Below are 15,136 nucleotides of genomic sequence, written 5' to 3' on the forward strand. Positions count from 1 at the left end.
AAAAAAAAAGAAAAAAAGTGTTTTTAATTGTTACACAGTTCTAGATTAAGAAGCATACAAAGACTGATTTAAAACTTACCATGAACTTATTATGTAGGTTTTTGTAATTTTACCTCCCTATTTCTTGAAGTTCATACTTTTTACAAGAAAAGAGAAAGGCAGAATGAATTAGCAAAATTTTCTAGTCTTTCCAAGAGACCTCCAGCTTTTCCTACTGCTGCAAAAAAACCTTCTGAAGCAACACAAAATTAACTCAGCTATTACTCAGTGAAGAACATTTTTAGTGCCTGAGAAAATAACAAGGATTAAGTCTCCGTTCAAAGCTGCAACAAAAGGGAACAGAAAAGAGTTCCCTCTAGGTCTGACTGACATGAACAGAAAGTCTCACTGCTCACTGAAAATCTGTTTGAAAGGCCTAAGGCACCTCCAGTCTTGAGAGTCAAATGGCAAACATGGAAAGAAAGCACTCCTTCCTCTCTCAAAAAAATTATGCTGGAGATGTTGTCATTAAGCATCTGTTTAAATGAAACATCTCCCACACCTTTCCTGGAACAGAAGGCACAAGTAACCCACTAGCACATAGAGGGAAATCAGCATTTCCCACATTCCTAGAGCCTCAAAGTCTAGAGCTCCTCCAGTGGTTCAGTCTCTTTAAAATTCACATTACCCCATGCACAGTGGGATTCTGCTCTTTATGTCCAGTTTAATTTTTTTTTTTATTTCTGAAAGCCAGTCTTCCCAGTATTCTCTAAGTGTTCTGTTCTAGTTTATGTTTTAAATATGCAAACATAATTTACTACTTGCTGTTTCTTTCACCCAAGCATCTCCTTCTATTCCTTTAGAATCCTCCTAGCAGTATAAATACTCAGCTAAAGGAAATTTATGTCATGCACATGATGATTATGGGCTTGATATTGAAAGAGTAGTCACATTTTAATTCTGAGGTGTGTGGTATCTATCTGTTCTCTAAAAAGAATTCAACATCCAAGCATATTCATTTTATACAAGGCAAAATTAATATTTTGTGCTAGGAACATTCAGTGAAGCCTATGGCAAACTGCTTGTGAGCTTTATTCCTTGGAGGGCATTTCTTGGCCACACACCACAGCTGAAGGAAGGTTATTTTTCAGTGCTTGCACTCTATGGATGTAATGCACCAGAATGTATTTCAGAGTCACACAATTCAGAACCTTGTAACCACAGACAGCAACACGAGGTCTGGGAATGAGAAGGGAAAACACAACAGAGCTTTCTGGAACTGCGGGTGTGAAGTGGAATCTTGTCCTCTAGCTGTCATCTTGGTCGTCTCATGTACAGGGCCATAAAAATACACAGCAAAAGGGAAGAGTTAATGACGGAGGGAAAAACCACAAGGCTATTACTTAGTAAACTTTTCTCTTTCCTAACATTGACTCTGCCTTTTCCACTTCTGGAGCACATGAAAAATTGATAGGGCTGATGAAAGCTAACAGGGCAGACTAAGCACAACCCTACCAAATCAAGCACTCTGGACAGCTTCCAGCTCATACCAAAAGTCTTCAGCTACACTTTAGTAAGAATCAAGCTGCCACTCTTGCCCTCAAAAAGAAAGGCTCACTACTCAGATAATAAATTACTCAAGGTACTTATCTGAAAATCAGATTGATGACTACCCTGAATTATTCATAGTTCAAGCTGCTGTGAACAAAAAGCAACATCAGCTTCTGCTCAACCCCTGATGCCAGTTCAACCCAACCTTTTGATCTGAATTTTGACATAATTTACAAACTAGAAACCACTAACCACAGCAGGCTTTTACTGGACCCACTTAGGTTAGGAGGGCTCAACTGGTTAGAATTGTAGAGATGCATGTGCCTTTAAAAAGCCTTGCAATGCAATGACTTTTCCAGAAGTTATCAAATGTTATTCATAGCAATCATACTATCTTGAGAAAAGACTGCAAACGTCCTCTTTTCTGAGAAAGCTCTCAGCAAACAAGCACCACAGGAGTATTCCAATCAAAAAACTTAAAAGTATACAACGCAGAAATTAGGTACTAGAGCCGTCACTTCCCAGATCTGGTGTTCACACCACAGCAAAGTGACCCATTTTTACAGATTGTTCCCTGAAGTTACGAGGAACTCGTGGGCTTCTTGCGGGATGGATTCTGGAGAGCGCAAAGCCAGCCAAAGAAGGCAAAACAAGATTTGCTGCCAACAAGGGACTTGATCACAGAACCACTCAGGATGGGAAAGACCTCCAGCATCGAGTGCAACTGTTAACGGCTGAAGCACTAAGGAAAACCTGTTTATTTCTACTGAAACTATGGATTTAAGAAAGAAGGAAGCTCCCTCTAAAGTGTTCACAGCCTCGGGACAATAAAGACCCGGGAAGCTCAGAGCTCTCTTCGTTCTGCCGCTGCTCCCGCGGGCTGCAGGCGCGGCTCCAGGCAAACGCAGCGCGGCCGCTGTTCGCAGAGGGGCGGCCGCGGGCAGCCCCCGCCGCCTCCCTCGCGGCCGGCCCTCACCTGGGGCTCTTGTGGCGGCAGCAGCCGCAGGTGGCAGGTGCCCGCCCGCAGGTTCTGCACGGTGAACGCGGCGCGGTAGCAGCTCCCCGGGATCGCGTCCCTGAAGCGCAGCTCGGGCGGGGCGATGCGCACCCCGCACACGTCCCGCCACGGCTCCGCCATGGCCCCTCCGGCCGCCAGCGGCCGCTTAGCAACGGACGCGGAGCGCTGATTGGCGGAAAAGCCGCGGCGAGGCCAAACCCCACCAATCGGAACAGGAGAAACGGCTGGGCTCGGGGTAACTCGGCTGGGTTCGGCTCAGTCCGGCTGGGCCGGGCCGGGTTGGGCCGGGCCGGGCCGGGCCAGGCCGGGCTCGGCTCGGAGCAGGTGACACAAGAACGTATCCAGGTGGGGTATGAATGTCTCCAGACAGGGAGACTTCGTGACCTCCCTGGGCAGCCTGTTCCAGTGCTCTGGCACCTTCAACATAAACTTCTTCCTCATGTTGAGGTGGAATTTCTTTTGTTTTAGGTATGGCCACTGCTCCTCGTTCTGTCCCTGTGTAGCACTGAAAAGAGTCTGTTACCACCCTCTTGGCACCTATCTTTGAGATATTTATATGCATAAATGAGATCTCCTCTCAGTCTTCTCCTCTCCCGCAGTCTCTTCATAAGAGATGCTCCAGACCCCTCATCACCTTTGTGGCCTCCGCTGAACCCTCTGGAACAGCTCCTCGTCTTTCTTGTGCTGAGGCGCCCAGAACTGGACACTCCAGATGAGGCTTCAGCAGGGCCAAGTAGAAGGGGAGGATCCCGTCCTTCAACCTGCTGGCCACACTCTTCCCAGAACAGCCCAGGATGAGATTTACCACTAAAGAGATACCTGAGCCAATGCCCACCTTGGGGCTCAGGCTCGGGGCTGTCCAGCACATCCCCTCTGTCCACCCCGGGTGTTTCCTGCCATGGCTCCCACTCCAACAGCAGCCTGGGAGAGTGATGGGTGCCCTCGGTTTCTTAAAGTGAAGATGGATTGCACTGAAATAAAACCAGCCTGATGGGCCTCCATGTCAACCACAGACACGGCCTTCACAGAACCAAAGTGGGCACTAACACTCCTAAGTGCTGGGAGCTCAGTGTCTGCAGTGCCAGAGACCACACTAATAATTCATGGCCCGCATTTACTGAGTGGTGGAAGATGTGTTCCTGCTCTGATCCTTCCTGTGCTCTGATTTAAGTGGTAAAATGAGGTTGACAAGATTTCAGCACTTAGATTTGGAGCACTATGGGCCACTCCCAAAATTTGCCCTAAACCAGAACAGCCACCTTGTGCTTGCCTTCAGAGTAGGAGAATAAAGGAGGGAGCATGCGCAGCAGATACAGAGAATCTCAGATGAGTTCTGATTAACTCAAAATGTTTTGCCTTGGATTACTTCATCTCTTGAAAGTGCATAAGGACTGAAATTATTTATGTTTTAGAAGTCAGATATGAGGAGCTGCAATCATGGATTGCACAGATCAGAACTACAAAGTACAAAAAAAGAAAAAAAAAATTAATAGGTCAAGAAACCTAGAGGGAAAAGGGAGAGTGAAGAGTGCCGGTTTCTGTTGCTGGGGAAGGATGTTAACAGGTCTTTTTGTCCCTCTTAAAGATTCAAATTATAGCTACCCATCTGTAGATCACTAAAGAATGTGGTAGAATGTGGCATTGCAAGCACTAAGTGTCTGGAGGGAGTTTTTTGGGAAGACTACTTGAATCTATTTTATATTAACATGGTTGTACTTAATGGAAGAACACACAAAAAAAAAAAGTAAAAAATTAAAATAGAAGATTATCTTATCAAATAATTAAATTCTCTCTTCTTTTTCAATACAGAATGGAGAACACTCCTACATAGTTTCTCTGGTCCTTTGATACTAATTCTTTCATGGCAGAATTGATTTTTAAAGATTTCTGTCTCTGCTGCTTGCTCCAGCTCTCACTGACAAAGTTACTGCTCCACAAGAGAATTAGTATCAAAGAACACTGGTCTGTTTTCCCTTGATTTGACATAGATATGTCAATACAAAATTTTTATCAACTTAACTAAATCTTTAAAAAATAAATTTAAACTGAGATTTAGCTTGTTTATAGAGGAGTCAGGTCAAGCATTAAAAGAATCCTGAGCTCTCTGAAATATTTTGACTAGGCTCTCTTCCTCTTCTGCAGAATATTATATCCAAATGCTTGTTATTGCCATCACTATGATAGTTCATGATGAAACACCATTAAATAATGGACTCTTCTCCGTCCTTTTATCAGCTTAGTCTGGAGCATAAGCATAAGTCATAATCATAAGCACTTTTTTTCTTGGTCAACTAATATTCATCCCCAAAGTGAAGACTATTGTAAAGGAACAGGTGCACTTTTGAATGCTTTGATGATAAAGGATCCTTTATACCTAATGCTAAGTTATAGATTACGTATTGTCATTCTCTTTATCATCTGGCCCCATTAAGAGTGATTTTAGTTCTACAGAAATTTTATAGTAATCAGAATTTTCACAGTACAGAAATTGTGCAGTGATCTGTACAATTCACACTGCGTTCACTTTAGCAGTGTCAGATGAATAAAAAAGCTTCAGAGCAAACTTCTCACTATTGTATGTCATCAGAGAGAAGAGTACAGTCTTATATAAATCCCCATCACACCTCAATATCAGAATCACTTCCAAGTTCTCTAAGTAAGACTTTCAGATCTAAAAGTTCCTTCACTATCCACTCATCTGACTATCCTCCCAGCTTTCAGGCAGAAAACTGGAATATCATCATTAGGCTTTTTCCATTTAATAATAAAAAAGGCTAATTTTTTAAACATTAAATAGCTCCTAGCTTTCAGATCAATCCTGGAGCCATGGCCAGTGTAAAACAAGATGCAGAATTGGAAAGCCATCTCCAGTCTGTTTACTCCAACTGCACAGGGGGAAGTTTTATTAGAAAATAGGTGTTAGTAAGCATCAAGATCTGAGACACGTCTCCTACCTGTCCATGTTCTAAACACAGGTCAAAGATGCCTGGAGAGCATCTGAGTCCTCTATTAGACCAGAAATAGTTCTCACTTATCCAGGAATCTCTAAAAGCAGAGGGAAATCCCTTCAGAAAGTATTCCAAAGGATAAAAAGCGGGCAGTTAATCTGATCACAGGGGTGGTTTATTTGACAGTAATTCAGCAACAAGAAATGGCAGTGATATGTGAAATAATTAAAGAAATTTGAAGAAACTGCCACTCATACTTCCCTTCCTTGCTGGAATTTGAATCCAGAGGAACTGTGATTTGAATGGTGAATGTTGACTGATTTATTCTACTTTGGAAAGAATAAATATTTTTAGAATATACAAGAAGGAAATACAAACCCTTACTGGTTAAACAAGCAAAGGTTGTAAATTTTTAAGTCAGCTTTTAGGAATCAGAAACAGATAAAGTCCAAATAATGAGGACTAATAAGATATTCCTTTGCATTTAATCTTGCAAATTGTTCTGTTTAATGGAAAACGGGGATGTTCAAAATGACAGATTAGGGCTCTAATTCTCTCTAAAGGTCTCTTCGCTCAGCAAAGCATTTTGTTAGAGGCAGAACTAATGAAGATTTTATTGGGTCTTTTTTGCTGAATGGAACCATCAGTCTTCACAAAACATGTAAGAATTGCCAATCTCTGAGGTATCCCTCCATCTCAGACTGGGCTGAAAGGAGCGTGACCAAAATTTGTAAAAAAGTGAGCGACACAGAGATTCTTAGTTGGACAAGGCAATCGAAATACCTTCCCTTTTTAGAGTGACTGTGTAGGAATTGGTAAAGGAAAAACCTATATTATAAATACAGTCGCCATTATTTAACAATATAGCTTAGGGCCCCCCGAGCCACACACTGAGTTATCTTTGTCAAGGAGTAGAATCAGAGTGGTTTTATCAGCACAATCAGTCGGTTTATCCAAACAGGAGGTCAGCCACAGTACAGCTGGAACATGACAATACTGATCTGGGGATCAAGGCTACTCCCAGCACTCAGTGCTGGGCTGAACGTTTTGATCTTATGAGCTCACAGCCGTTAATCCAAAGATTTCGGCACCAAAGTACAAATGCGCTCTTTGTTTCCTGCAGTCTGCTACACTGGAAAGGCTTTCTGCATCTGGCATCATTTTTAGTCACAATTTGTGGAAACATCCTTGTTCATGAAAAATTTAGCAGCTCTAAAAGCATCCATTTCCACTCCCAGATTCCGTGTATTAGACAAATAAAAAAATTGCAGGGTAGATAGAAAAACCCGAGAACTACACTGATGATCCATCTTTTTGTGCTGGGCAGATAATCTCTGACTCAAACGAAAAACAACTGTGAAGAAACTGCGTAAATGTAGGTAATAGGAAATTCAGCTAAAGGATGGCTCTGAAAATATTACATATTCATTAGTGCTTCTTTAAGAGCTGTGTGTGGTTTTCAAATACTCCCATAAAATCTCAATATTTGCCATGCTGGACTAGAACAGTGGCGTTTCCAGGTATCAAGATGTCAACAGCTATTGGCATCAATGAATCGATACTAAATTTCAAGCATACACAACTAAGATGTGATTTTTCTACAGTTACTAATGGTGAGATTCATCCCAGCACACTTCAGTGATTGAAAATCAATGTCCAGTCCAGGCTTCCGCTATGGTTAGGAGCGAGATAAGTATCTCCATGATCATTCTCCTCCCTTAAATAGGTATTTGAAATATATCATATATGATATATAACATATATCACATTGTCTTTGTATGGGTCTCTGGGTATCTAGTCACTTACACAATTTCAAGAATCTTTTTCTTAGGCACAAATTATAAGATTGTTGAAAATAATTTTCATATATTAGTACTGGTTTTTTTTTTTTTCCTTTTGCCAAAAATTACTGCCTAATCATTGTGTGGTGGAATTGTATGTATTTTTATTTTACATGTATCTTATACAGTTTATATTAACTTTATCTAACTTCCTTAAAATCCAAGTGCTTAGCAAGATAAATTAAATTTGCATTCTGGCCATCTAGAGTACTGGATCACTCCCTGCTTTTCAGTTTTTTGGGTACTGATCCTTCTGAGATCTTGACGTTTTTATCTCCTTGATTTCAATTACAGTTGGAAACCATTACCAAAGTGATATGTCCATTTACTCTAAATGCTCTCAGGCTGTAGTTCAGTACACCCTCTCCACTACCCTCTTTCAGTTTAAAGGCATCACCACTTGTGAAAAGTCCCTCTCCAGCCTTCTTGTAGCCAGCTGCTCTGTATCAATCCGCTTTACCTCAAATACTGTCTCTGGTCCTGATGAATGTCATCAGAGCTTGTTGCATTATGCTGGGAGAGCTCATCTGTCTTCATAAGTTACAGATGAAAGGATATTACCTAATTTAGGTGGGCCCTTATCCAATGGTGGCCTTGAAGATCAATAGAGAAGTTTTGGAATTGCATTAAATGGTAATTAGGATAGAACATATCTTGCAGAGTATAGAACATACAGACTCTGGGGAATTTATGTTGCTCAGTGGGTTAATGATGCATTGTGTCAACATGTGCTTTTTCTTATGAAATTTACACTAATTTTTTCAGGTTACTATTTTAATATTTTGTCCCACATTAGGAATAAATATGGGCATTCAACTGACTTTCACTATTTCATTCACCATTTAGTATATCTCCTCCCTAACATTTCTTGCTCAATTAAGTCCTGTGTTCATATTTTTTTCTTCACTTGAGAATTTCTCCATGCTGTTTTCCCTTTCCTAGTCCCCTGATATTTTGGAATTATGCAGTCCACCTGTAAATCTACCTACAGATACGTCTCCTAATGCAGTTTAATGTCCTGTCTATATTGATGTTTTGTATAATGCAGACATTAAATTGATTTCTGCTCGCCAACACACATTTTTCTTTCTGACTGGTCATATCAACATAACACAGGTCTTAATCTCCTCCTTTCATCATGCAGTACTCTCACTTTATCTACATTTCGCCTGCCGTCATGAGGCCTAATTTGTCAGCTGCAGATACAGCATGTCTGTTCATTATGGTAGTGTGAGGTATGTCTGAATTTAGGCTACTTAAAATGGGCTTTTTGCCCTTCCTAATTTTTCCTAGCCATGGTGAAAATTATTTAATGTGCTTGGGAAAAAAAAAGGCAGGCTTGAAGGTAAGACCCTTACTGAGACTCAAGAGCTGACATCATTTTTTTAGCTTGGCAATGAACTTTCTTTCAGCAATTTCATTAGGCACCTATAGTATACAACCAAATTACATCCATCAGTGCTGTAAGACAAGAACAGAAAATAGAAATGCATAATAAAAGCAATTATCCAGTGGGAATAGGGGTCACCAGTATTAGCAGAGCTATTCTCAAAGAGCTATTAGTTTGGGAAACTATTGAGAGCTGAATCTCATTTCTTCAGTACTTATTACTTTCTATTAACTGAAGAGGAATCCACATTCCTGAAATTACAATTACTAGCCCATGTTCTCATGGGGGACTTTGAATTACCAGATGTCTGCTGGAAATGGAGTACAGCAGAGAAAAACAGTCTGGGAGGTTCCTGGAGAGTCTGGAGAGTAACTTCCAGGCAGCTGGTGAGAGAGCCAGCGAAGGAAGGCAACCCACTGGATCTGTTATTTGTGGACAGAGGGGCACAGGTGAGCGATGGGATGGTCAGAGACAGTCTTGGGCACAGCCATCAGAAACTCATATTCATTCATGAATATGAATGGAGAAGGAAGGGGGTCAGCAAAATTGTGCCTAGATATCCATGGGGTCAGCAAAATTGTGCCTTGATATCCATAGGGTAGACATTGTCCTCTTAAGGAGCCTGGCGGAGTGCCTGGGGACAAAGTCCTGAGGGGTAAAGGACTCCAGGAAGACTGGATCTTCTTCAAGAAGGAAATCTTTAAGGCACAGGAGCAGCCTGGCCCCATGTGCCAGTTTGGTGGAGAAGGAGACTCTCAGCTGAGCCCATCATCCATGGGGCTGGTGATACACTGGGGATCTGTCTGCGTGATTTATTTCTCTTAGGTCTTTCCTTGCAGGTTTCCAGTACTGAAAACAACTCTACACTGAGCTGCACACATCAAGCAAGCTACGGTATTTATGGTGATGCCTTAATTTTTAGTCTTCATATTTTCCAGATTCTGTACTGCCTTCGTGTGTGACTCTGAACTTCATATAAAGTGTTGGCAAGTTCTCTTCACAGGGTTGTTAGACAAAACAATCCTCTTCCAGCCTGAGAACCAAGGAGACCATTGCAGCTTCAGGCCCCAAAAGGTAAACAGTGAATTGAGGAGAGCAGTCTGGGAAGATGGGACTTCACAACCTGAAGCTGTCATTGGACAATTAAACCAATATGCAAATGGACCAAAACTTATAAAAATGTGAGAACTCATGACCAGTTGTCCATCTTGCATCCATCTTGGATCCATCTTGGATGGAGCCACGGCCCGGCTCTTGTACTGCCCAGGGTTTATCCTTTGAAGGCCTTTTAGTAAACACCTACTTTATTTCTTTAATACTGTCAGACCTCTGTTCCAGATAGCCTCTCTAGGCATCAATGGCAGTGCTCTTCTTTCCTCTGTTGCCAAAAGAATGGTCAGATGTAGCACAGGAGAATTGTATTATCTAGTATTTTTATATTTTTGACCAAACTCTGGCCATAGCCCAGCTCTTGTACTGCCCAGGGTTTATCCTTTGAAGGCCTTTTAGTAAATACCTACTTTATTTCTTTAATACTGTCAGACCTCTGTTCCAGATAGCCTCTCTAGGCATCAATGGCAGTGCTCTTCTTTATTCTGTTGCCAAAAGAATGGTCAGATGTAGCACAGCAGAATTGTATTATCTAGTATTTTTATATTTTTGACCAAACTCTGAAAATAAATTAATCTAATGCCATTATTTGTTGAGAAAGTATAACAACATTTTAATGCTGATTTTAAAGTCCTTGTATTTGAATTAGCTGCTTGTATTTCACAGTGGCATGATTTAATTCAAATTTGGCTTTCAGCAACCACTGGAACATTTCCCCACAAGTTCTCACCCACAGGGTTATAAGCCAGCTTACAAAGTTTTTCAAGTTTCTAGCCAAGAACATGATTCTTTTTGTTAATATCATGAGGGCAGCACTCCTCCATCCTCCTTTTTAGCGTCAGGGGTCCAGCTAACCACAGTATTTAAAACATCTCTTGCTACATCTTGCCAGAGATTGTGAAGCCTTTCCTGGCAGTTGCCAAGTTGGGGGTTCATAGTCATCAGTGACTTTTTATAACATTTAAGATGAAAAAGGTCCTGTGATCATCTAATCAGACTTTCAATGATTTACCAAGGTCTAATTGCTTTTTTAATTCCAGCAGCTGGAGTTATACTAAAACTTATCCTTTGGATATATTGGTATAAAGACCCTCAGTTCTGATGTACTTGTATTTTTTGGTTCCAATTGCTAGTTACCCCTCTCTTTGTTCTCTGTACTGTCATAGATCTGCATCCATCATCTTTGGATGAGCTCACTATGTCTCCAAATCCAACATCTGTGGCTGAAAATAAGGATTCTCTCACATCTGCAGAAGTAATCAAGGACACCAGGAGAAGTTTTATTGACACTTTGAATAGCAGACTGTTGTTCTGGCATTTAAAATGCATTACTGGCATTTCAGAAATCTCTGATTAGCCTCATCTTAATTATATACAGTCTCCATTTAGAAAGGCATATTATCATGTAGTTAAAATTTATAAACACCTATTCCAGATATGAAGAACAGATAAAGTCTTAAAGGAAAGAAATTTAAGGTCTTTTTTTGTTTCTGAAGCATTTAAATGCTATGGATGAATGAAAGATAAATGAATGTAAATGTGAATGCAAAACAAAAAAGTAACAAGGATACAAAACTTTTTTCTCACTCTCAGGCTACAAAGATCACAACTGAAGCACTGTTCAGGCTGTTTTCAAGTGAGCATATTAATGAAGTCCACTAGAAGTTTTGGCATAATTCTTGAAGTGTCTGAAGGAAGACTTAAAATTGTGAAACAACTAGAAAACATTTCACAAGTAGCTAGAAAAAAAATAATTAGTGAATCGGCTTTTCCAGATTACCATGTATGTTTTGTTAACAGTGAACAAAATTAAGAATGGCAGTGTAGTCTGGACAAAACCTTGCTGGCTGTTTGGAAACAAACTCTTTACAGCAGAGGTTGTTAGTGCTGCAGGCAGTGGAGCATCCTGGGACAGGGCTCTGGCTGCTCCAGTGATACCTGGAGCAGGAGAAAGGAAAGGGCTTCAAAAAGGCACAGATAGACCGTCAAGTACTGATCTTGTGTTATGCTGAGCCTCTGCCTGTAGATCCTAAACAGTTTTTAGCAAGACCCCAACTCAAGCAAATAATGTGTAAAACAATACAAGGGGTAGAATTGCAGAAATGCTGCGACGTTCAGCTAAAAGGGTCCGAGGTATAGAATCTAGAATTACAGTTTTTCTTCTCTGTTGAAAATATGTAGGGGCTGTACACAGCCCTCTCCCTCACGATCATGTGGCCTGCATTCAGACACAGAAGATTATATAAGCATTTAGTCTCTGAATAAGGGCAATTTTCTGTAGCTGCTCTGTGCCTTTGCTCTCTGTGAGTCATTTTTAGGAGGGGAGATCAAGCACATTGTTTGACAACAAGCTTCTGAAGAGAGCAGTTCTTTCATGTCAACTGTATCCTGTTAGATCTGTAGATATGACTAACCCATCATGGTCATTTAGTTACTCTAAAGGTTTTTCAGTGAGTTAGGAAAACACAGGGTGACATCTTTCCCATCTAGATTCTAAGAGGGAGTCCTAGAATTGGCATTATTTCTTTAAAAACATGAGTTTGTATTTTAAAACTGAAGGAATAAACACAACCCATACTTCAAAAGGCTCTTGTGTAACTCCCTAGAAAGGGAATGTTACAAACAAAAGGCAAACAAAGAACCCTCAGATATCTTAACTTACTCTTCTACAAATGAGAAAAACAATTTCAGAAAGGCATACACAAAACAAAAAGGACTTACATAAAACAAATTTAAAAGTCTCTCTACTTTTCCAGGCCATCCTGTCATTGCCTACACAGGAATCAGGAACTGCAGCACACACTGAGCTTTCACAAATATGAAAGCTCAGAGAACAATTATTCTTCCTTTTGTTTGTCCTTACTCTTTATCTTTGTTGCCTAATAAAACTGATTATTTCATTCTCAACATGACCATTTGAAAATTGTCTTTGTTAGTCATGGCCCTCTTTATTAGCTGGGACCTTCTTATCTCTCTTTGACCAACTTTAGATCTTTCTGAGTCACTTTTTTAATTTACCTTTTTCAAGTTGACTTTCTTTTTGCCTAAGTTACTCTGTATCTTGTTTCTTCTTTTTGATTTTTTTCTTGATATAAGTTTCCATATTTGTCTGATTTGCTGTTCTGTGTTCACCTATCATCATTCTTTCTGATTGTCATTATTTTATCACTTTTCTTCTTCATTTGGTGATTTTTATTTCATATCCCAGCCTGCCCAGAGAAACTTTTTTTTTTTTAATTCATTCATTTCCTATTTATTTTAAATCTTTTCTTCTCTTTCCTCTCCACGACTCAGCCTGTGTCTCCCATACTTTGTGCTTTTATTGTATTTGTAGCTATTTTTCGTTTGTTCAGCATCAACTACTGGAACTTTCAAAGGGCATGAATACATAGAGGCAGCTTCTGTGCTGATTGAGATGATGTCAGCAAGATGTCAGCAATGTGGCTTCTGAAAGCACATTTCATTCCACTGACTTGCTAGCAATTAGGAATCACAAAACAAATTGTTCTGTTGTATCTGGAAGATACAGCTCTTGTAATGTGTCTCCTGCGCTTTGTTTCAACTGTATTGCACTTGGATCCTGCAGTTATATGGAAAATTGTTGTAGCTGTTTCAAACAAAAACACTGCATGATCCTGCAAGAAGCAATTTAATGACAACCAGTAAGCACTGAGTTCAGCTTTCTATCACCGTGATATGTGACACTATATATGTGAGATAGAAACAGGTTTCATGGCAATTCAAGATTGAATACTTAAGCCTTAGGAGTAGGAAATTAAAATAATATTCTGTCTCAGAATTTCAAGAAAGGATCACAGCCTTTGGTCTGATTTATAAGATAATTGAATGATGCTTTCCAATTCAATTTCCCATGTAATACTTTTACTACAGTTTATTCATAGATTGTTGCCTTTGGGGCCAATATTAGATCCTGTAGTCTGATTTCCCTTATAGCACAGGCTATTAAATTTTACGTGGTACTTTTATAGAGGCCAGTAACTCCTAAAGACAATTTTTATCCTTATATCGAAGAGATATCCTTAGTTTTATGAAATCCACTGATTTTATACTATTACCATTGGAAACTACAACCCTTTTAGATACCTTTTTTGTTGTTGTTGTTTATGAGACTTGCTTTTAAAAAGAAACAAAAATGTGTCAATTTTTATTTTTAGTATTTTTGACCTTAATAACCAAGCCCAGATTCTTGTTTTGCTGGGTTCCACCGAGGAGCCTTTATTATTTATTTTATTTTTTTCCTTTGAAAGTGCTTATATCCTCTTATAAAGCTGCCTTCTATTTAATAAAAGTTTAAAAATTCCAGCTTTTTCAGCATTTGGGGTGTATTGGGCTATTGGATGGGCAACTTCTGATGAACAGCATTTATTTAACATTATCCACAAGTTAATCAACTTGTAATATTCTGCCAGGTGTTGTGTGTCTTTATTCACTGCTAAACTCAGTGGTTACATGCACAAGGGCTTCTGGACTTGCTCTTCACGTCCTTTGTGTTGCTGTAAGGTAAAACCATCTCTTATTTTCTCCAGACAAACACAGGGGTGTCACACTGGTTAACATCTTCCTGAGAGGAGTGAGAATAGCAAAGGAAAATATCTGGCCTTCATCTTATAGAGGTCAAGAGTATATAATACGCATAAATGTAAACTATAAAACAAAGATAAAAGATAAAAGATATAGCTAAATCTCATTTGAGGGGACCATTATAAGCTCTTGTTTAAGAGTTTGTATAAATATATAGAGAGCTCTTTTGAGGATACCAAAAAACTGAGAACTACAGTACTGATGGAGTGGTTTTCAGGGGCCTTGATGCATCAACTATGCAACAGAAATGTCTGATGGATTAAAACATTTTCTTTAACCTTGGAGTAATTGTTGTCATTCTTCTCTGTCCCCCCGTGTTCTTTCAACCATATTTTTTAAAGTGTTGGTATCACAGCTGAATACCTGAGGAATTTTACGCAGAGAGGTGAAATCATGTTCATATTCCCGTCTTACAGTTCTGGGGTTTATGCACCATAAACTCTTTATTATAGTACTTTAAACTGGGAGACCATGCTACCTCTCTAGTAAACCCCTCACTGTTTCCCAGGAGACAGCCTCTGTCCTCCTCAGTAAGATCTTATTCCTTGCCCTATGTCCTCCCTGCAGTTCATGTGATAGTCAAATGTGTTTCATGGAGCTCAACTTTCTCCCTTGTAATCCAGAACACTCTGGGTGACTTGTTTTTCACATCCTTCCCCACTTCGGACCATTCACAAGGGCTAACACCACTGACTTT

The 15,136-nt window shown here is 40.0% G+C and overlaps 1 protein-coding gene across 1 annotated transcript in view; it reads right to left on the reverse strand.

Annotated features, from left to right (window-relative positions):
- The window catches only part of CFAP47 (cilia and flagella associated protein 47), a 267,594-nt gene extending 264,926 nt beyond the window's left edge, over nucleotides 1-2,668 (reverse strand). The window contains exon 1 of the mRNA XM_040055880.1: nucleotides 2,507-2,668. Within this exon, the coding sequence (XP_039911814.1) occupies nucleotides 2,507-2,668 (162 nt within the window). The remainder of the gene's footprint in view (nucleotides 1-2,506) is intronic.
- Nucleotides 2,669-15,136: the final 12,468 nt, after the last annotated feature.

The sequence above is a fragment of the Hirundo rustica genome, chromosome 2 (genome assembly GCF_015227805.2).
Source record: "Hirundo rustica isolate bHirRus1 chromosome 2, bHirRus1.pri.v3, whole genome shotgun sequence".
In the NCBI taxonomy this organism is placed as follows: Eukaryota; Metazoa; Chordata; class Aves; order Passeriformes; family Hirundinidae; genus Hirundo; species Hirundo rustica.